The sequence below is a fragment of the Lagopus muta genome, chromosome 5 (genome assembly GCF_023343835.1).
Source record: "Lagopus muta isolate bLagMut1 chromosome 5, bLagMut1 primary, whole genome shotgun sequence".
Classification (NCBI taxonomy): domain Eukaryota; kingdom Metazoa; phylum Chordata; class Aves; order Galliformes; family Phasianidae; genus Lagopus; species Lagopus muta.
The window spans coordinates 33,483,432-33,506,625 of record NC_064437.1 but is presented as its reverse complement, the minus strand read 5'-3'; the positions used below and the strand labels follow the sequence as shown (position 1 = coordinate 33,506,625).

At 45.2% G+C, this 23,194-nt stretch overlaps 1 protein-coding gene across 2 annotated transcripts in view; it reads left to right on the top strand.

Moving 5' to 3' along the window:
- Positions 1–926: 926 nt before the first annotated feature.
- IPMK (inositol polyphosphate multikinase) overlaps positions 927–23,194 on the top strand; it is a 32,751-nt gene continuing 10,483 nt past the window's right edge. For both annotated transcript variants that reach the window (XR_007377044.1, XM_048945056.1), the window contains exons 1-3: positions 927–1,173; positions 5,179–5,264; positions 20,144–20,240. Coding sequence is in view for 1 of the 2 variants with exons in the window: in XM_048945056.1 (XP_048801013.1) it covers positions 927–1,173; positions 5,179–5,264; positions 20,144–20,240 (430 nt within the window). In the remaining variant the exon portion in view is untranslated. The remainder of the gene's footprint in view (positions 1,174–5,178; positions 5,265–20,143; positions 20,241–23,194) is intronic.

Sequence of the window (23,194 nt, the reverse complement as noted above, 5' to 3'; positions counted from 1 at the left end):
AACTTCCTCAGCAGATCCCCCAGTCCCCCAGCAAGCTCTCCCAGTCCCCTGCCACATCTCCCAGCTATGTGATGGGAAAGATGTGGCGTGTGCTACCTGCGTTCAGCACACCGCCCCTTCTCTAAATGTCAGTGCCGATCCTCTGTGCATCAGTTTGGATAAGACCAGTAGGAATGATGTTCATCTGCTTTGTATCTCTGGCCTTGTTTTCCCACTCCCGTGTCCTGCTAATACTAAACACTGGCAAAAGTGCAAGCATAATATTTGTAAAGTTCAATACCATTTATAAAGGAAACAAATGGCAAAAAGGAACATCAGGAATGACAGGGTGGCAAACAGTTGATGTAAGCACCGGTGAGGAGAGATGCTCAGTAAAGCCTTGGGCTCAGGGCTGCATCTACCCACGGGGGTAACGTTCAGAATGGAGATTAAACCTTTATCTGTGCCTCGAGCCTGACGAGCCCCCAGAGCTCTCCAAGCCATTTTAAAGGTTCTCATCCACTTGAGAGGCACGATACCATCTGCGTGCTTCGGTCTGCCTGGAGCTCCGTGGGCCCATCGAAAACAAGCTTTGAGAGGCAACCTCGTCAGCAGCACGATCCAGAGAGGGCTTTGCGGCGCGTTTCTGCTTGGAGAGCCGTTGAGGCGGGGCTGCAGCACGGACCGCGGCCTTCCCCTTGCGGCGGCGACCCCTGGCGGCCCCCGGCGCTCCTCTGGGTGGAGGCGGAGCGGCGCGGGGCGGAGCGGGGCGGTGCCGCCGCCAGTCGCTGCCTCAGCGCCGGGGTGGGCGGCACGGCTCGGCGCGGCCGGCGCGGAGCGGAGCGGGGCGATGGAGCCGCGGGCCCTCGCCGCTCGCGCCCCGACACGCGACGCCCGCTGAGCCCCGGCCGCCGCAACCCCGCGGCCGCTCGCCTCCCCCTCGGGAAATGGCCACGGAGCCCCCGCGGCCGGCGCCGCCCGCGGCCGGGCACCCCGAGGGCGGGTGCGGGCGCTGCGCGGGCGGCGGGCGCGGCGAGGCGGAGGAGGCCGCGGCCCAGCAGGCGGGAGGCGCCGCCCCGAGCCCCGCGGTGGCCGTGCTGCCGGCGGCGGCGGGGGGCCGGCGGCGGGGTCTGAACGGCTGCGTGCCGCTGTCGCACCAGGTGGCCGGGCACATGTACGGCAAGGATAAAGGCGGTGAGCGGGGCCGGGGGGCGGCGGGCCGCCGTTCTCCTCGCGTCGGTGCCCACCTGCGGCCGGGAGCGGCGCGGCATCTCGGGGTCGGTGCTGCGCGCGGTTACGTAACGGCGGCGGGGCGGTCGGGCCGCGGGGTGCCGGCGGTGCTGCCTCCGGTGGGGCGATCCGAGCGCGCCGGGCTGGTTCCCCGCTCTTCTGGTCGTTCTGCAGAGCCGGCGGGCTCCTGGCGGCCGTGGTTCGGCTCGCGTTGAGCTGATGCCTTAACAGGTGGAAGCGAGGGGAGACATGCTGCAGGCCTGCTAGATGCGAACGGCGGCCGCAAGCGGCCTCCGGGCCGGAGCGTGTCCAGAGTGGCTGAGCTGCTTCCAAGCGCTGCTCTGCGAACGTGTGTGTGAGTTCAGGTGGAAAGGGACGACTTGTGGGGTGCTTACCGACTCGGTGCTGTGAGCAAACCCAGAGCAGCACGGTGGTACAGATGCTGTGATGATATAGTGTTTACTGAAGCATATTTCCACCGGCTCTTGATTTTCATTCTGATTTCAGAGGCGCTGGCCCTTCCGATAAAGGTTCTTTTCAGCAGAGGCAGCGGTCTGTGCAGAGCCAGCATTGTCAAAGGGTGCTCTCACCCTTCCCAGACATCACGTCGGGTATAACTCCTGCCTTTGAGCCACTTTGGAGTGGAGTACGCACTACGCATCCATTCAGCTTCCAGGGTGACCTTTGAAAACAGCTGTAAGGGGAACACGCTGTTAGGCTGTCTCTGAACCCTGCCCGTAGAAGCTGAGCAGGCCAAGTGCTGAACTTTCCGGCCCTTTGCTGTCATTGCGTGGAATTGCAGCGCTGATGGCATCGTGAGCTGGCCTTATCTGCAGCTTATGCTCAAGGCACATCCAGTAATTTGCACAGCTGGGTAATTCTCATCCCCTGCCTCTTCTGCAATAGATGTCAAGGGGGCACAGAGGTTCTTGTACATCTGCTTCACTTATTGTATTCTGTAGTGTGGGGTGGGGTCGGGCAAAAAGGACTCACCTTAGGCACGTCACTTCTTATCACTGTTGTCACCTGGGTGGTGCGGTAACTATACTGTGGGCACAGCTCAAATGAATCAGATAAAGCCACAGCCTAAGAGTTGGGCTCACATTTCCTTGCAGGGGTACTACCCCCACTGATCTCACCTTAGGAACTTGAGTTTCATGTTTTAGTGAAGATCAGAGCTGCTCTGTGATATGCACAACCCTCTTATTTTTGTAACCGAATCTTCTCATTCTGTGTCTTCACAGATGATGTTTGTAGGAGTACAGGCAGTCAAGATACTAAAGATAAAGGGTCATATATAATTCCACAGTGCTGCTCCCGTAGTGTCTTTGTTATGCAGCTAGTGGCCAGATGTGTGTAGTTACTGATAGCACTGACAAGGAACATCACAGATGATCACAGAATGGCCTGGGTTGGAAGGGACCTCAAGGATCATGTGTGTCTAGTTTCCCTACCACACGCAGAGCCACAATGATCTGGGCTGTGATCTGTGCACTGGAATCTGTGATGATTGAAAGCCTGTGTAAGGAGACCAGTGTGTATTGTACCTTCTCCGTTACTGTTTTTTTGTCTTTTCCTGCAGTAGTTGCCCTTCCTCCAGTTTTCTGTTCTGCTGTTTCCTACCCCATTAAAACTTCACCATTTTAAAAAATGAAAAATATAAAACCAGTACTCCTCTTCATTTGGATACCTCTGTTACTACAAAACATGGCAAATGTGCCTTGAAGGATGTACCCCTGTCAGTTGTCTTTGAACTGTTTGCTGGTTGAAACTCAGAGCCTTCCTTCTTTTGCCAAGCTTCTTCCTGTGTGTCACTGTTGTTCTCTGTGGTTGACTTCCCTACTGTCCCCACATACAAACATATGGAGGACTTAAAGGTATCCACAGTGTTTATTTGTTGTTTGTTTGTTTGTTTGTTGAAGTACACCTTAAAAAGTCTCAGCCATCAGTTCTCTTCCTTTCTAATAACCTTTCCCTTTTCCATTTACTTTCTGTGGCTGTAACTGTCACTGCTGTGCAAAAGAAGGGCTCCGGCATCCTCCCAGCACCACATGTATCAGACTTTTGGGCATTAGGAGTGACTTGTGGCTGAACGCACTGTTCAATACTGCCTTCTCCAAAGAGAGCAAATCTTGTAGTACTTAAGCTACCGGGCTTTGGGCTGTGGCTTTATTCCATAGGCAGGAAGAAAGAGGCAGGAGCTGATGAGATGAGCTACCTTTTAGAGTGCATATGTGCAAAACAGGTGGAGCCACAACCGGTGTGCTTATGTTACCATGATCTGCAGGTGGTGGTATCTCTTGTTGTAGATCAGGAGAAGTTTTGGATTTTGAGGGGGGTGCTGAAAGATGAGTTTTTGATTTCCAGCATGTCTCTCTTGCAGATGCAGGGAAGGAGCTCTATTCTGTCAAGAAATCCAGAGTACGAGAGGACTTCAGCCAACATCATGTTACATTAATCTCTTGTCATCCACCTGGATCCAAAGCACAGTGTTCTGGTGGAAAGTACTTAGACTAATTTGTCTTCAGAGTCTGGGTTTCTCTTTGCCAATAGGGCAGTGTAGGGGTTCTACTTCTAGAAACGTTTGCCTGGTCTTTCTGCCTTGTCTTATCACTAGTGCTAATGTTTGAGGTGTGTTATAAAACCTTTTTTAGCACTGTGATTTTAAGTAACTCATTCAAAACATGTCATGTCATGCAGAAACTTTGTGCACTTTGCTAAGTGCTTTCTGGCACATGTGGAAGGGTGCAGGGTGAAGCTGTTGTGTCTTGAAGATGTGACAGTGTTGTATGGTTTCCAGAACTGAAAAAACAGTACAAAGCCCAGCTTTTGGCAAGCGACTTGAGTGTCATTCTACACAAATTCTTAAAACCACTCTGTCGGTTGGCTTAGCCAACTAATGAACAACTTCTGTACGTTGCGGTTGTTTTACAGTAAGTATCTGGGGCTCTGCAGATCTTGTTTTGTTTGCAAGACTGCACAACAGAGGCCATTCAGATATTATGCTTTCCAAAAGGTGAAAATAATTGCTGTTACAAGTGCAAACTGTTTTTGGGGGCATGAAGTGCCTGGCTTGTTGTGCTGCTTCTCCTCTCAAGTGGTAAGCTGGAGACGAAACTTATTTTGGATACAGTTGACGTATATTTATCTTCCTTTTAAACAAAATAAATTACTCTATGAAAAGCTATGGTTAAATCTAAGGAGGAAATTTCTATTCCAGAAGTGGACTTTCCTTTTCCCCTGTGCCTCGTGATGCTGAAACTTAGAATGTTTCATGGAGATGCAATTGCTTTTCTCCATTGTTGTCCATCTCTTCCAATACTGAGTTTCTCATGCAGCAGAGTGGCCAAGGCTGGCTGGGGAGGATGTACTTCTTTGGGGTCGTGAAGAAAATGGTTGCCTGGCTGAGATTAAGCTCTCAATGTTGTGTTCTAAGTATGGGTGATAGAAACAGTAGTATCTAGCTAGTGTGAAGTGCTACAGGGATGTTACTGCCATTAAGGTAGAAGTGCTCTTTCAATGCTGCTTGTACAGAAATATGTCCATGGGCCATGTAGTGTAAGCTCGTGAGAAATGTGTTAAACTTAGTACCAGCTCCTTTAACTTCTAAGTGTTGCTGGAAAAGGAACTTATCAGTTATTTAAAAAAGGAGTGTCTGTATAATCTTCCATAGTCAACTGAATGTTTTTTTTGGGTGGAACTGTTCATGTCAGTTCCCTGTTACTGTGTTGGCCTTGAGCAGAGTTAGATGCGGAAAGTCATCTGATGGCTAGAAAAAGAGGAATGCAAGCAAACCTCTGCTAAGGGCTTTGTGTGGGAGCTGCCAATTTCTTCTCTACTGTGCTGTTCTCTACTGAATACAGTACAACTGAACAAATAGGCTGTCTGTGATCTGCGTTTGCCATTTCTGAAAGAAATGAAAGCTCTCTCTCTTAAAACCTGTCCATAAAGGAAATGCTTCTCTTCTAGGTATACTGCAGCATCCAGATGGGACTGTTCTGAAGCAGCTGCAGCCCCCACCTCGAGGTCCCAGAGAGCAGGAGTTCTACACCAAGGTGAGGGTCCACCTGGTTGAGGTGGCTGTTCTTCATGTTGAGTCTATTTTATTGCTGCTGTTGTAGAAGTGTAATCTGAATATCTGAATGGTACGTCACTGACAGTCTTGTCACAGTGTCTACGCTGTCTAGAACTTTGTCCTTTCAATCTATATCCCTGTGCTTATTTGCTCATGGGACATCAGAGTTTTCATAATATCCGAGACTTGATTAAAAAGCCTCGTGTGATCTTCATCTGTGAATAAGGAATGGTGTGTGGGATCCCATTGTTTTCTTTCTCATGTTGCTGACTGTCTTGGATTTGGTTGCATCTAAAATCTAGTCTTTTACCTGCCCATCCAGTCTGGTTTTATTGCTTTAAGTATTGCCTGTTCACCGTGTTAAAACCCAGTTCCTTTAAAATGTCAATAAAAAGAGCAATTCTCCAACTGCTTCAACTTCAGTTTGTTGTATTTTCCTTGTGAACCAAGTTTGTTGCTTGTCTCCAGTTGGCTTTATCAGTAACTTGGATAGCACACACCAGGAAAGCTGTTGCTGGTTATCTTACTTGCAGGTGAACTGTTTTTATGGTCTTGTTTCCTTACCAGCCATCTGCCCATTGCAGTTTATCATGTTTTTTTATTATTATCTTGATACGTCATCCCTTTTTACATGTACAAATAACTGCAGAAATCTTCATGCAAGATGAAAGAGGAGCCTTGAGACTCTCTTTGTTCTGTGGGTTTTTTGTTTTTGTTTTTGCTGGGGTTTTTTTTTTTTTTTTTTTTTTTTTTTTGGAAGGTTATTGATGTAAGCTACTGAAGATGTTATGTGTTTTGTGGAAATATCTCATGTAAAACTGGCTGAGCTACATACTGTAAGCTAACGGTGTGTTTGCATAGTAGTGTTACTTGATAATTTCCAAGATAGGACTGTTAGACAAAACAGCAGCTCTTGAGTTAGTAAGGAGCTCAGCGGGAGCCAGTTAAACCTAGAAGTAAATATTTCTCTGAGGTTTCCTGGTGACTCTCATTTAGGTCAGGTTGAGAATCATACAATCCAGGTTGAATGGCAACTCTTGAGTAGAAGAAGAAAGCTTAAACAGATGCCTCTGAGTGCCAGGATGGTTACTAATCTGTGGAATCCTCAAGTACTATTGCTATCTAAAGCCAGAGAGCAAGAGCAGTAAGCTTGACCATGACTTAGATGTTAACCTCTCTCAGCACAAGCTTTGTTGCTTGCCTGTTGCTTAGATCAAGTGACAAGCTGTGAGCAAGACCCTTGACAAAAACTTGAAGTAAGGGTGCTGTTGTTACTAGAGCCTGTTGTAGGGGAAGGAATCGGGTCTTAATGCTACTGAGAGTTTCTCTTCTGGAGCCTTACCGTGTCACTTCTGACACTGAATGTTTTTTGTTTGTGAGCCATCTGGAAAAGGGGCAATTCTTGAGGAATGATGGGGAGAGGAAAGGCTGTGTGCACGATTGCTTGTGCAAGGACTAGGATGCAGTTCTGTGGGAGAAGGGAAGGAGAGAAAATATTTATGTGCTGTATAGGTGAAAGTACAGGAGAAAGATCTTGGGGATTTCCAGCTCCTCAATGATTAATTGCTTTCATGTTTGCTCTCAGGCTAGAACCACATGGTGCCAAGTGTAGATACCTAAGCACTCCATATATTTCTAACAAGATGAGGATTACTGCAGGTTGTGGGTTTCAGTGTAAGGTATGCAGTCTTGCATTCAGCTTGTGTTGATACAATAGTTTATTGCTGCCGAGAGGGAAAGGCTTTTCCTCCTGTTTAGCCATTTATCTTACGCTGTGCTGGTGCTTTCCAGATGTGGATGAATACTTGTTGACTTGTTGGAAGTTTTCTGTCAGTTAAGCTTATAAGCAATAAGAACAGCAGCAGGACTGCCCCATTTTGGTGACTTAGCTCACTGCACTTCTGGTCTGTGAGGAGACTTGATTACCCTGGGATAGGCTAATGAGCCTCCAGAGAATGGGGGAAGGAAAATTTTACCACTCTTTGAGACAGGGAGTTGTTTACAAGGCAGTCAGGTAGAGAAGGTAATGAGAAGCAGTGCAGAAATGAAACAAGAGCGCTTCTAGATAAACTTACGTTGAGGTTATCTTCTGGAAGCAGGTGGAATAGAAATAGTGTCAAGTTGGAGGGCAAAATCTTTCCAGATTGTTTAAAGCCTGCTGGGGTGGGGAAGTTGATGTGTTCTGTGAGGGCAGAGCTGGAGTAGATCTGAAAGTTGTTCCTCAGGTCTTCTCTGCTGGAGCCTTCATTAGTTGTATCTATTGCACCATGAGGTGTGTGAACCAAAAGAGTCCCAGACTGTCACTTCACCAGGACTAGATGGCGAGTCTGTTGATAACATCATACCAGAAAGTTCCCTCTGACTGTATGCAGGTTAATTATGCTACCTTTTCACTTCAGCACCTATGGCTTCATAGGCGCATTTAACTATTTTCTCTGTATTGATGTGATCAGTTACCTGGGCCAGAAAGAAGCACTTCTTCACTTGTAGGTGAAGCAAACCACCTCATCTGGAGCCATTGGGAACCGTTGCAGTTCATGTAGCAAGATGATGCTGCCTGCATCAGCAAAACACCAGGAGTTTGTTGCTGTTGGGCACGTGAGGGATATTGTCTTCTGAGCACAGAGTGGAGTGCTAGCCGGTACAGCCCAACAGGATGAGCTCCCTGCAGTATTGTGTGCTTGAGCTACGGGAAACTTCAGCAAAACTCTGTGGTGCAGAATGCTAATAGTGATCTGAATCTATGATGCTTATGGCAGCCTGCTCAGAAGTGGATGGCATTGGAAGAATCTGTTTCTGTCAGAGTGGAAAACTGGAGAATCTCTAATAATCCCTACTCAGACTGCCATTAGTTTATCCTTCTGTTTCCCTGATGTTTTCGGTTCGGCAGTTAAAAAAAAAGATGAGGGAGGAAAAAAAAAAAAAAAAGTAAACGTAAATACTGTTCTTCTTCCTTAGAAGGTTATTTGATCAAATATACCAAATTTTTCCTCTATTAGAGGAATACAGATATTCTCTACTGATGGGGAAATCACAGAATCGTAGAATGGTTACATTTGGAAGGGACCCTGAAAGGCCATCCGGTCCAACTCCCTGCAGTGAACAGGTACACCCACAGCTCCATCAGGAGCTCAGAGCCTCATCCAGCCTGATCCCTCTGCAGGGACACCACTTCTCTGGGCAGCCTGTATCAATGCTTTGCCACCCTTATAATAAAAAAAAAAAAGTAATTAATTCTGTGTTGTGAGGTAGGGGAAAAATAGACTATAACAAGTTTATCATCATGAGTTGCTCTTGTGATAAAATGAGAGTAAAAAGCTGTTTGTAGCTGTTGCTAATAATTTGATAAATATAGTAAGCTTAACTTATCATTGGAGCTTGATTTTCCAGTAGTAATGGCCACTTGGTATTGAATTCTGTAAATATCAATAATTATCAGATTAATAACATCTGTTTTTGCTCCTGCAAACTCCCTTCCTGTACCTGAGAGTGTGAACTTAGTATGCGTCATAGCCACTAAGTGTTTTAGCAAGTCTTCTAGTACCATTACCTGGTTAAAGAATTGATTGAATTTATTTTTTTTTTTAAGCCTTGAAAAGCCACCAAATACTTTGTTTTCTGTAGACACGAGCAAGAAGTAATTGTAAGAGAGTGGTTGCAGTTTTTTTGAGGAGTGTCTGCACCGATGATGGGTTGTTTCCGTCTAATGTAGACTGCTTGCTGAGGAGGTGTAGGCAGAGGTGCTGCAAAGGACTGCTTTTAGAGGAGTTTCGGGAGGCTGCAGCACACAGATGTGGAGGCAGAAACACAGTGGTGCTTGAAAATTCATCCTAATAGATGATGTAGTGGTGACCTGTTTCCAGGAAGAAAGTGAATTGCTGCAAGGCACCGTGTGATCGTGCTGGCTGCCTACGCGTGCATACCTAGGAATCCATAAAAGCAGGCTACTTCTCAGTCTATTTCAGTATTTTAATTCAGCCTGCTTTATGCCAGTGCATGTGTACGTGCTGAAACAGTCTGATTTAATTCAGCAGTGTTAGCAGAGGGAAGGGAAGAAGCCTGTTGAACCTCTGACTGCATCCCTTCAGGCAGGTGAGTTGGGATCTGTGAACCAAGCGTGCTTGGGAAAGGTCAACACAGTCTCTGGGTGAGGTGAAATCTTTGTGCTCTGCTCGGAACACAGCTCTTGTTTCAAAGTGCCAGGCTGTACCCAAGAGCACTGTGTGCTAACATAACTATCCTCTACTATTTAAGAGCTATCATGTTCAGTAGAGGGTTTTTATTCATTTGTCACATCAAGAATGTAGCTCTGCAGAATCCGCTGTCCCGTTGGTGCCGTGAAGAGGGGGAGGAAGCTGGAATGTCGTGCTTTAAATAGGGCAGCTGCTTCTGTAGGCCCAGAAGGATAGATCTTGGACAGCAAATATTTAAAGCTGAGGAAGAGAATTTACAGTTGTTGAAGCTAGCTTCCCAGCTACGCTTTCCTAGAAGCTCTGTGTTTAGCAGTATGAGATGGAGAGCTTCTCTTCTTGCATGCGACAGGACAAAGGAAGGTTGCTGGGCGATTTAAAGTGAGAGCTCCTTCAGTTCTGATTTCTGACATTGGCTTCATTTGGCCATAGACCTCTGTTACCATGTGTACCTGCTTTGAACGTGGTGTACTGAAGTTTTAAAGGTTGGTAACTGACTAGCTAATAAACAAGGGTTTTATAGTCAATGGATCAATAAATGTGCCCATAAACTTTTATTTGAAGTGCCCTTTTGCTCTCCTACAGTAACTGCATGGTGCTTGGGGTTCAAGAAGTATACCTTCCTCCCCTTGTTCTGCTTTTTGAAAACTGTCCTATCTGATAAAGTTCTTGCAGCTTGGACAACTTCCAACAGTTAACATTCTTTTTCCTCTTTGCTAGCAGATGCGTGTCAGAATTGTCATAGCTGGTGCTTGTGATGTTGCCACATCATGGCTCCATATAACATTACCTACATTACATATGTTTCCAAGGCTGTGGTAAGGCAAGTCCACCCTAATTCTCACATGCTCTTGTCCCAGAGGTCACGTCTGTGATTTTGGGGGATTGGAGTAAAAGGCAGGCTGAGCTCTCCTTTTCCCAGCTCCAATCCGGTCGCCTCTTTACCTCTACCTGATTGACTGGGAACTGATTGCTGATTGACCCCATGTAGAGTTGGGAAAAGGTAATTGCAGCGGTTATCTGGCCCTTCTGGAGAACAGATCTTCATCCCATTGCTAGTTCAAGACTCTGCTAACTGCTCTGGCAGTTGTCTGGAAGTTCAGAGTTCAAGCCCTGCTGTCATATAATGTGAATGCAAGGAAGCATTTACCACTGTAGATAATAGAAATTGTTTTTCACTCTTGTTACATGTCTTGAAAACAAAGCCAGGATGTAAGAGACGCAAATAACTCCAACATGTAACAGAAGTTTATGTTAGAGTCCGGCGCTTGAAAGCTAGGAAGTCATGGTTTCATGGTTGCCTGCACAATTGTTATTGTGAACTTTTGTTGGGTGCATTATAGTGTAACTTTCAATAGGGTGATGACCTGTCTTTGTGTGCTCTTTCCTCTGAAGAACTTAGTAACTCATTTTTACAGCCTAGACACAAGGAAGAATTGATACTGTTTGTGCAGCTTTTTTGTCTCCCTTGTAACTGTTAGTCTGAGTTTGTGAGCAGAGGATAATGCGTGAGTGTTAGAGAATTCCTCATGCTCCTGTGGTTACAGAGAAGGAGAAGCAGGAATTTTGCCCGTTCGGACCACCATCAATAATCTTATCCTTATTTAATTCTCAATAACCTGATAGAGCTCTTCATTGCAGCTTGATGCTTTGTTTTTTTTTTGTTTTTTTTTTTTTCTTCTTCCTTTTTCATTGCCTAATTTTAATTAGCATTCACGCAGCTTCAGGCAGTGCAGAAGACTTCTAGCAACTTCCCTCCCCCTCCATGGCATAAAGTCAAGCCAGCAGCCTGAAAGATGTGTTTTGGCCTGGAAGCTTTTGCACAGAGTTGCAAGAACTGACTCATAATGCTCAGCCTTCTTCCAGCCTATCTAGCACAAATCACGATAAGGCAGCCTGTGTTCTGTAAACTGTTCTCTGCTAGTGACAGAAGATGACGGGGATCAGGGAGGGAAACTATGCCTTGCTTCAGGATGAATTACCCTGTTTTGTAAACTCAGCTAACTGGTTTTATAGTCTTGATTCAGATGATAACTCTTGACTGAAAAAGGAGTGGGTGATGGCTGTAGTGCAGCTATTGTGTACTAAAATATCCTTATCCTGTGATCGAGTCTCCAGCTAAGGTTCTGGTTGCAAGTTCTGTATGGACAAAGCTTCAAGAAATAGCATGCACAGTTCTCTTAATGTTGCATTTGAGCGACACAGTGCCTTGCTCAAACCTTTCATTATTGCATTTAGAGCTGAAGCTCAGTATCCTGAGCTGTTATCCTTGGCCTCATTTGGGTCTTCTGTGTCTTTTGAAGAGGTGATTTGTAATACTGGAGTATAGTATTACAAATTAGCTACTTGCAAATATAGTGGACATGTTCTGATACACTCCCTTTCTGCCTTTGGCATCATCTCCAGCTGTGAAGCTGTCCTGGAGGCATTCTGTTTTGTTGAGGATATAAGCAAATTTAGGTTTCCCAGCCAATGTGTGAAACTGACCTGACTGTGTCCATCTCTTCTGCACTCGAAACCATGAGCCTAGGCAGTGGCATTGTAGTAAGAGGAAGGACATGCAGTACTCTTGACCTAATGAGAAGGAAATGACTTTTTGACCAAATTATGAACTACTTGCCACTTGTATTTGTTTGTTTTCTAAATAACAACAAATAAAGGAGAACAAAGGATGAGCACAGAGAGTCTGCTGAGTTCCTCCCACTATCTTATGAGCTCTCAGATTTTTTTGTATTTCAGATCACTCATAGCCTCCTATACTAGGACAGTAAGAATTACTAAGTGTGACAAACTTTTGTGAGTCTTGGACCCTGAAGCAAAAACAAGTCTGGGAGGGACATGCTCTGCAGTAGAAAATGAACCCAGGAGAGTCTGCTGAGCATCTGTTCTTTGTACTCCTTTTACATTGTGTGTCACGCAATAATCTACAATTCCCTTTAATAAATCTAAGAAAGACTCATAAGGGGAGACAGTAAGAGGCCATTATTGCAATTTGATGCTAGCAAGGCACTACTGGGTGGAGTTAGTAACAGACCAAGTAGTCTGCAGTCCATGCAGCATGAGCAAGCAGGAAAGTAAGTCCTATTCTCTCATCAACTTGATTTTAAGGGAGATTTCTGCTGAGAGTAGATAATGCTGGAAATGAAGCAACAAAGTATGGTTTTAATGTGCAGATCCACAGGATACTAAATTGGGTTAAGTTGCAGTATGATGTTCTTGCTGTGCTAGAGGGCTGTGCAAGCAGGAACTTTTTCAGACTTAATGAAATATTTCAGAGAAGTTTCAATTCACTTATGATGAACAGAGCCCTTCTTCTTGAAGACAGAGCAAAGTGAATTACTTGGCTCACCATGTACCTGGATTTTGTTTTCCCTCTGCCTTACTGTAACAGACTATGCTGGAAGGCTTGCTGGGGTTTTTAAATGCTGTTATTACTGGTTTTTTTTGGTTTTATCTCCCCCTTCCTGTTGTGTTCTGTCCCAGGTGCAGCGCTGCTTCTTTCCTTTCTTGCCAGTGGTGAGCAGGGGTTTGTTTGGAGGCTGGGGAAGCAGCTGATGAGCTCATCCAGCAGATGAGTGAAAGGAGCACGTGGGCTGGTTCTGTAACTTCCAGTTTCGCATAGGGCAGAAGTGTGTGGGACTCCAAATGCTGCTATAGGAATGGGATGAAAATGATTCTGGGGTTGTGGCAGCCCAGGCCTGATTTGGTTTAAACCACTGTGAAGCTTCACCTTCAGGGCAGTGCTACTGTAAGCTCTTTGCAAGGGCTGCCTCTTGCAGTGTTAGAGAAATCCAACTTATGACTGTCAGGACTTGTCTTCCCTTTCTGTCTCTTTGAAATGCAAAATTAAATTTTGCCTATGTAACTGCTCCGGGGTTCCTCCCACCCCTAGTTATCTGTCACTGCCTAGCATGGCTGTTCAGCTATGATCAGACTGCTTTTCAGAAACAAAGGGTGATGCTTGGTAGTGTTCACAGAAAGCAGGGCAGTGATGCTGGCTTTTTTTCCTTTTAGTCCTGTTCTATCATTTTACTTTTGTTTCAGTACTCCCAGTGATAAACTCATTAAGTAGTTGGATTTACTCCAAAAAAAATCTTGGAGCAAAGCCTCTCGCTACCGTTGTTTCAGCTTGGTTTTGCACCTAGCAGCATTTAGATGCCTCAAGGTCTTGGTTTCTCACCAGGTCGGTGTCTTCCCTTAATACACAAAGCAGTAATCATGTTGTGCTGCTTCATGTATTGCAGTAACAGAGCTGTAATAGCTGTAAAGATAGATGAGAAACTGCTTGTACCAGCCTCCTTCAAAGGAAGTCTGAATTAGCTGAGGGACTGACTGGCCTTAAGATTTGCTGGATTTCTCTGGCTGCTGGTGGCTTGAGTTGCTGCAGTGAGTAACTCCAGAACAGCATCACTACAGTGCTGTTGGGCAAATAGTAAATGTTGAGTAGGACTGTAGAATCATAGAATGGTTTGGGTTGGAAGGGACCTTTAAGATCGTGTAGTTCCAACCCCTGCTATAGGCAGGGACACCTCCCTCTAGACCAGGTTGCTCACGCTCCATCCAGCCTGGCCTTGAGTGCTTCCAGGAAGAGGGCATTCACAGCCTCATGGGCAGCCTGTTCCAGTGTCTCACCACCCTCACATAAAGGATTTCTTCCTAATATCTAGTCTAAATCTACTCTCTTCCAGATTAAAACCATTTCCCTTCATCCTGTTGCTACGTGCCCTTGTAAAAAGTCCCTCCCCAGAGGGAGAAGTATTTAGTGTGTTAGATTTGAAACTTCCTTATCAGATTATCAGCTAGGCAATGTTTGTTGTTGTTGTTTTTTAATTTCAGCTTCTGGTGGGGAGTGCCAAGTGTGAATTCTGTTCCAGTCTCTGTTGTATATTAACTGGTTTTGGAGTAGTGAACTTCATATGCATTTTGCTATGTATTTCTGAACTATATTCAATGTGAGAGTCTCTTGACCTACTTAGAAAGCTTACCAGATGTTCATGATGTTAATGCAAATACAACCATCTCTACTTCTCTGGATATCTTCTTTAAGAGCGTGAAATAAAGCCAAAAGCTGCATTTGGTTACAGTGCTTGAGAAATTGAGTGCCATGTCCTGAAAGAAGAATTATCTCTGACTTCAGAGAGCTCTCTAGTTCGTTGACTGCAACTCCTCCTCAAGAGACATTGAACTTAACATCTAGTTGTGTTAAGGAGTTTTGAACTTGAGAGGGCAGAGGGAAGCTCAGCTCTGTTGCAAGAGGTCTGTGAGGAAACACAACCTCTAATTTTGCAGTTCTCATTGCAAAGGTCCTGATGCCCACTGCCCAGTTCTGTGCTCAGTTGGTGGCTTGCAGCAGATGCAAAGAGTACAGGGGGGGTAAAGTAAATAATTTAATCTTGCTTTATTGTTAATCTTTTATTGCCTGGGAATCTTGTGGGTTGAAAGACAAGATGCAGGTTTGCTGTCTGGTGAAGAGGGAAGTAACCTTTCTTGCCTTGCCTCTGTAAGAAGTGCTCACTGGAAAGAAAAGGGGACCAGGCAGTCTGTCTGCACCCAGTTCACCTCCCATGGGTTTGGAGCACCTTGTTGCACGTGGCATCCACTGCTGTTTGTCATGGCTGTGCTGTGGGGTTTGTTCAGCTTTGCCATTGAGTCTGACTGGTGCCTGTCAGCTTCTGCTGCCTGCTGAAGGTTTGAAGCTCTGCTGCAGCCTCAGAAACTGGTCAGGGTTTACTTCATTTCTTGTGAAGATTATTCTGTACCCAAGGCTGCACTTCTTGCTAGGGTCAGCCATGTTTTTATGTAAAACATGTGGAGGCGGATAAAATATGACTAATTCTTTTTTGGCATTGCTAGAAAATGGCCAGCTTGACAAACATCACCAAATAAATATATTTTGGGGGAGATTTCAAAGCTCATTTTCATAGCCTTCATTTTGTGGAAGTTAAGGTGGCTGACTGCTGTCTGTAACTCTTTTCTTTTTTTCCTTGAATGTGAGGAGAAGAATATAACTGTTGTGGGTGTATGCTGTTCTTATTTGCAAATTCATTTGCGTGGTCAGATTGTAGAAATTTAAATATGTCCTGGTTTGTTTTATGTCCTGATTTTCTTTCTTCAGGCATCTTCTGTGAATAATTATAATATAATGTATAAGACAGCCCTATTTTGAATAGTAAAATAAGCAACTCACTATAATAGCATGTAGCGTAACAGCATTTGTAAATGCTTTACTTTTGGTATTCTGGTATCAGAATTTTTGAACATAAACAGAGCTGGCTCAGATCCAGTGGTAGTGAAGGAAAGAAATCCTGCAGACACAAAGTCCAAGTGTGGTGCTGCTACTTTGAAGAAGTGGGAGCTTTGAGTTGTGAAGCCATGCAGTTAAGGATTGCTCAATTAACAGTTGCTGTTTCAACCTCAATTTTCTGGCCCTCGTGCTCGCCTGGTATAACTGGGTGATGCAGGAGTCCGAAGGGAAATGCTGTGTGCACTCAGGTAATTAAAGTTAGTGTTCTAATGCGTACACATAGGGAGACAGAATTAAGGCTGCACTATCATCTGTAAGTCTTACACTTGCTAATTTGAGCATGTGACTCCTTTTGCTCTGCTGTCTGGGAGCCCTCAAAAACTGCTTGTGAAGCTGAGCTGTGTGTGCACCCTGGGGCTCTGCAGGCAGCAGCACTGCTGCCTCTGGGACAGCTGGTGGCAGAGAGCAAGAAGAAAAGGTGCTGTGTCACACAGATGCGCCTGCTTTCACTTCATGGTTTCTGTTCAAATGGCTTGAAAATAAATGCACATTTAAAAATAAATCTTTTCTAAATCAACTCTTACGGTCTTCAGCAAACTGCGCTGAAACTGCGTTTCTGTCATGGTGGTGTCTTTCTGCCTGGGCACTTGGAGCCAGGTCTGTACAGCCTGTGTTTCCTGTTGGAATTTCAACATTGGTTCTGCCCTCCCTCAGCCAGTTGTGTGATTAGCAGTCTTTGCAAAACAAAGAAGAGCCGATGTTGTGCTGCTGTGTTAAGTAAGGAAAAGAACATTCGCATTCTCCCAAGCAGCCCCTGTTTGCATTAAAAAGCAGATGAATCTGTTGGATCAGACTTACCAAAACAGAATGTACTTTGGATTAAAAGTTAAGGGATGGTGAATTTGCCTCGGAATTGAAACATTCTGAGTGGCTGGAAATTATGACTTCATGGTGTCTATTGGACTATTGAACACCATGGAACGTATCTGGGGCACGTTCTTGCTACGAGCTGGCTGCAGCAATTTGTAATGGTCATGTTGTGAGCCCTCCAAATGTCAGCATCCTGTTTACTTGCTTTTTAGCCCAGAGGCGATTACGTTTTATGTCTCCAGTTTGTGCTATTGAAAGAATGTAGCCTGTGTAGGAGGGATACCTACCCTGGCTGAGCTGACACTGAAGAGTTGTGCAGTTCTGGATCTGCTGGATGAAGATATTATGTGCAGTAAAGCAACAAATAGCATATGTTTATCAGTGTGTGCTCAAGAAACGGGCGTTCTTACGTTCAGAAAACAGCAGCTGCTTTTCTAGTAACGTTGGAGTATTGCTGATATAAACAAGTACAGTGGTTCACTTCTAAAGGTTGTCCTGGGGTGGGTGATAGCCTTTCTTCTCCAACAAGTTTCTCAGCTCTGCCAGCAGCAATACCTTCTGGGGTCTGGGATGCATGATTCTTTTATTGTGTAGTCATAAATCCACTTACGTTTGTCATTCTGAATGGCATGTGAATGTGCAGCTTGCTGCTGGGTTGGGTGCAGGGAGCAGAAATGCCCATTGTTGCTGTCTGAGGCCCTTTCTCATCAGCAGAAGTTCTTTTCTCCTGCACAAGATCAGGTGTAATTCCTGAAAGGCCTGTTTTCCTTGCTTTTGCCCATGCTAAATGACTTGCTCTGATCTTTATTAGCTGAGTGCTTATTCCTGTTTGACATGTAAATATATTACGGGCTGAGATTGAGGTCTATATTAAGGTCAAATAAGTGCTTTGTGTATGTTATGTCAAACTTATAAAGAGAGTTTATTACTGCTTCCGGGGGCAAGATAACTTCTTGAGCGACTGAGGTTATGTACTTCATTCTGTTATGCTGAAGTGATGATACTGAAGGAATAATTACTGTTTTCCTTCTTTAAAAATGTTTGATATCAGTGTATTAAGGATGGTCTATTTAGAAGATAGCAGCTTTTCCTCCGTTTGACCTTGACTTTGGGCAGTTACACCCAGTTGTCTGGCAGTCTTTATCATATCCTACTGCTTGAAGTGTCCAGGAGCATACTGTTAGTTGTTTGTTCAGTCTTTAGTAACTGAACCCTGCTGTTGGGGAGAGAATTAAAAAGTAATTCGGAGCAGGAGTCTCTCCTCTTTCTTGTCCTGTCCTAAATCTGTGTGCAGTTTCCCTGGCAGGACTGTGCCTTGGTGATATCTAAATTCACCACGGAGAAGAGCATTAGTGCTGGGTGCAGTGCAATCCCCATCAGCTGGTTGAGCTGCTGCCACACTGAGCTCCTGCAGTGGGCAGAAGTGGGGCTTGCGATGTTGTCTGAAAATAAGCATGGCACGAAGTTGCTTTTGTGCTCTGTGCTGCGAGTCCTGACCCAGAAATGGGATCAGTGTGGCTGTTGTGAAAGGTGGTATTGGCTGGGGCTGTGCCTCGCCATCTGTCTGGGGCTGTTCTCCTTCAACTCAATTGTTTTCTTCCTTTGCCTCTTCAAGATGGTAAGAGCGAGGTATGCTGTGGTCTCCCGGGGAGAGCACTGTCTTCTGCTGGCAGCACCTGACACTTATCAAAGGTGTGTTGTGTCACTGAGGAGAAGCAGCAGTGCTGAGCTCAGAGGCAAGCAAAGTTTTCTGCCTTAATGTCCAGGAATATCAGCATACCAGCTTGTGTTAACCCACAGCCTGTGCGCTTGAGATAGCGGCTGTCAGAGGGTGTGGTGATAGTGTGCCCATGCTCTGTGTCATAATGTGTGTGTTGGTGTGCTTTGGAGGTTCTGCCTGCTCTTTAGGTTCTCTGAGATGGGCCTGACACCAGGAGGCAGTCACAGAATCACAGAATCACCAGGGTTGGAAAAGACCTACAAGATCATCCAGTGCAACCATCCACCCATCACCGATAGTTCTCACTAAACCATATCCCTCAACACAACATCCAGTCTTTTCTTGAACACCCCCAGAGTCGGTGACTCCACCATCTCCCTGGGCAGTCCATTCCAGTGCCTGACCACCCTTTCAGAAAAATAATATTTTTTAATATCCAGCCGAAATCTCCCCTGGCACAGCTTGAAGCCATTCCCTCTGGTTCTATTACCGGTTACATGAGAGAAGAGGCCAACCCCCAGCTCACTACAACCTCCCTTTAGGTAATTATGGAGAGCAGTAAGGTCTCCCCTGAGCCTCCAGTCCAAGCAATGGGTGCTGTTGGATGATTCAGTGTAAGTCAGTGCACGTGTGGTTGTGCCAGCCCGGTCACTGCGCGGTGCTGGTGGTATGGCAGCACCCCGAGTCGGGCTGGTCACTGGGCCAGCAGAGCCTGTAGGCATGCTGAGTGCAGCACCTTGTGTTTGTAGCGTGGTGCTGGTTGGAGTTGGCCCTGCCTGAGGTTTCTGTGCTGAAAACTAAATTTAGCACTAACCTGCATTGCCTAATTTTAGCGTATTGCTGCTGTGTGAGGCTCCGCCTGGAGCTACGCTGCAGCAGTGCTGGTGGCTGGGGCTGTGTGGGATAAAACGGTAACAGGAGCACAGCTCTGGGGCTTTCCCCCCCCCTGAAGTGTCAAAATGCAAACCCTTAGATTTCTAATATTGATATGTGCACTGCTTCTGTCACCCAGTATTCCCCCACCATGACTAACTTCTGGTTGTGAAGCAGTGAGCTGAGCCAATGCTGCAGCACTCTGTTCAGGCGCTTGGTTTTGCATTGCTTCTGACTTTGCAGCATGTTCTAACCACACTTCCAGTGGTTAGAACTACCCTTCACCATTGAATGCTGAAGTGGGAGCAGAACTGGGGGCTGCTGTGTGCAGCCGCTGCAGGGTGGGACGCCAGTCTGATAGCATCAGAGCAGAGGGATGGCTCCTATGTGCCATAATAATATTGCAGCCTGCACTTGTATGGGTACAGATCTGTTTATCTGGAAACCACATTAGTCAGAACTGCTGTGGGCTATCTCCAGTATCTGTTACCTGACCTTCTGTGGGGTAAAAATAATGTCCAGGGAAGGAGTTTGAAACCCTCCAAACAACAGCACTGAGAGCTGGTGGAAGTAATTCTGTAACAGTGTCCAGAGCTGCATTTGAATGGTGACGAAACAGTTCTTTCAGGAAGGCAGCTGCTAAGCCCACAGTGTTCTTGTTTTTCCTACAGTAATTGTAAACAAGTAAATAAATAAAAAGTTAAGCAAATGAAAACAAGCACATTGGAGTTTTTCTTAAAGTTGATGTATCTTTTCCACTTAAAAAACTGAAAGAAAGGATTCCGCTCGCTTATCTCAAACTGATAACTCTCATCTTGTTTGTTTTTTAAAGGCAAAAGAGAAACCCTAAAAGTTTGGAAAACAAAGGCTGTAAGAAATGTTAATTCTGGGACAACAGGAAGTATAAAATGAACGTTATAAACTCATTATCTGCCCCCCCCCCCTTCTCTAATTTATTTCAGGTTTATGACTCTGACTGTTGCGACAGCGTTCTTCTGGAGCTGCGGGAGTATCTGCCAAAATACTTCGGTGTCTGGTCACCACCTACTGCACCAAATGGTACTGTTCTAATTTTATCTGTTAATCTAAACCTCCTGGAAAAATCCTCTGGAGCCTGATTTTTGGCAGTTACAAGCTCTGTAGGCTTCTCCTTCTGACGCTGCGTTCCAGTTTGCAGTCCTCTGGCTGGATTTGGTCTTTAGGGCCATTCCAGTTTGCAATCCCCTGGCTGGATTTGGTCTTTGTGATCATTCCACTTTGCAGTCCTTTGGCTGGATTTGGTGTTTGGGATAATCCCTGTGGGCCGAGAGTGATGGGGCATGGATGTTCATATGGCATGTTTCCTAATGAGCTGAACCTGATGCTGTGGCCCCAGAGCTGCTGCTTTGGTCTAGACCATGCTGGAGGGGTGGGCTGAGTGCCTGTTTGTGTCTGGTCAGTTTACCAGAGCCAGAGTCTGATAAACTGACTCTAGGAAGAAAAGGGATGGTCTAAAGCAAGGCATTCAAACTGGGATCTGATGCCACATCTCATAAGGCATCTCCCATTGCCTTGCCATATAACAGAAAAACATTTTTTTCGGTAGGTTCATTGTTTAAGAGCGCTTCTGGTCATGCTGTTTTACTGCTTGGAGTGGAACAAAGTCCTGGTATCTGGTATTCTTCAAGGAAAGATGGATATTCTCAATATGCATTTAAAATAGCAACATTTTTTTTCTGCTGTTCTTTCTTACTCACACTGGGAAAGTGGAGCTTCAGGAACATACAGAAATAAAAGATGCCAGCAAGTCTATTTAAATGCAAACACACCAAAATTAGAAGCTGTGCTCCTTTACAGTATAACTCAATCTTCTTTTGCATATGCTGTCCCTGATAGACTTGTTATCCAAAGACAGCAGTAAGTTGGCATCCAAAGGCACTGTCTGAACTCTGCAAAAAGAAGTGCAGTGAGGACTGTGGTAGCACCTAACATGTTCTTGGCTCAAATTTGCCTTCACACTTTCATATTTGGCATGAACTCAAATAGCCTTACCAGAGCTATCTTTTTCCTGCCCTCCTAATTTTATATGTGTTGTGGAGCTCACTTAGTGTTCCCTCCAAGTTGCAAATTGCATTTTCTTACTCACAGTATGATCTTAAAATATTAAGTGTGGTCTAGCTGAGATATGGCAATTCAACACATCCCTAGTTTACACGGGGAATCATAGAATCATTAAGGTTGAAAAAGACCTCTAAGATCATCTAGTCCAACCATCTATCTATCACCGCCAGGATTAACTAGCACTGTGCGCCGTGGGGCCAGGCATCCCTGAAGGTGTTCAAGGCCAGGTTGGATGGGGCCCTGGGAAGCCTGGTCTGGTATTAAATGGAGAGGTTGGTGGCCCTGCCTGTGGCAGAGGGGTTGGAGATTCTTAATCCTTGAAGTCCCTTCCAACTCTGGCCCTTCTGTGATTCTGTGAAGCAGGAGCTACTGTGGGTGAGGTGGATTTATTTTCCTAGAGTGATGTTTAGGTGGAAATGTGAGGAAGCTGTGCTATAAAATGTAGGTGGGTGGATGGAATTGCCATCTGAATGGTGCGGTGGTGCAAATCAGAAACTAGGAAGGGTGACCTCAACCCTTCATGAGATTCACTTAGGGTTTGCTGACTGGCACAGAGCAAGAGCACGTACCCAAATATGCAGGAGGGTTCTGCTGCATATTTTATTTTACTTCTGCTGAACTTCAGTCCTCTCTGCAGAAAAGGTGGAGTGATTCAAAACACTGTATCAGTAGAAGCTTGTGAAAGCACTGTGCTGTTACAGAGGGACTACATAGCTGGTGCTACTGCATGGGAGCCAGTGAGAGATGTATGATGATGTATGACTGTCTTTCCTGAAGTGAATCTAAAATTGAAGAGAGGCAATTGGATTTCAACTTTGGGTTTTGTGGCATTGTCGGCGTCTGGAATTTATTTATCAACAAATGGAAGAGTTGAGAAGTTGTTTTAAAGATATGTAGGAGCATGTTATACTTCTTGTATCTCCTGCTGAGAGTTCTGTCATTGCTGTGTACTTGTTGCTCCTGTGTATTCTTGTAAGCAGCTTCTTGTGGCTCACTGAGTGCTGGGCTATAGTTTCTGTTGCCAAAGCTGAGAACAGGGTAGATAAATAGCAAGCAACATCAAACTTTTTTCTCGTTGCTGAGAGCAACTGATGCTTTTTCCTGCTTATTCGTATGTTTTGTGAGATGTCTTGTGAATTATGAAACGAAGGCAGATGCCTGGAGTTATTTTCTCACTTCTGACTCCAGCAATGACTGAATGCTCCTGCACGTACGTACTGACGTCTGCAGTGCTTCGTGCCATGCATACTTTGTGAATTCTGGTGGTCTTTTGCTTCGTCTCCTTTGGGGCTGTAATAAATTATGTAAATAATATGTCAGACCACATCTTCCTGCCTCTCTGCACTGCAAAATTAGGAAGAGGGGAAGAGAAGCTCTGAGGAATGATTTGTTTAAATGCCTTGAAATATATCTTCAGGATTTTCTCCCAAAGCCTAGATCCTTATTATGAATTCTTTTTTCTGCTGAGGATTTTAATTTAACTTATTTTTGATAGCTTGAAACTTAATTCATTGGTACAAAGCATATCTGCATCAGAGATTTTTATCCACTTGTGCAGTAGAAGGTTATTTTTCTTGGTGAATACATGATTCTCAGAAGCACTTTGGGCTGGTAGCATTCTACATAATTTTAAGAACCGAAGTGCATGAAAAATAGGCAGTTTTCTTTTTAACAAGTGAGGAAGAAGAGCTCTCTGGTTATCTCTACTCAGCTGCACGCTTGCTGTAGACCTTGGGAAGGATAACTTGGCCTTAAGTTCTTGAAGAGCAGGTGAGCAATGAGCTTCCTTTACAAGAGGTGAAGCAACAGTACCCGTGTGTATCTGAATCTGTCCTTATTTTAGCTCAGCCTTAGTATACTCCACAAGGTACTGTAGGGCTGTATCCAAAGCTGTGGTGTACCACAGTCTTGTA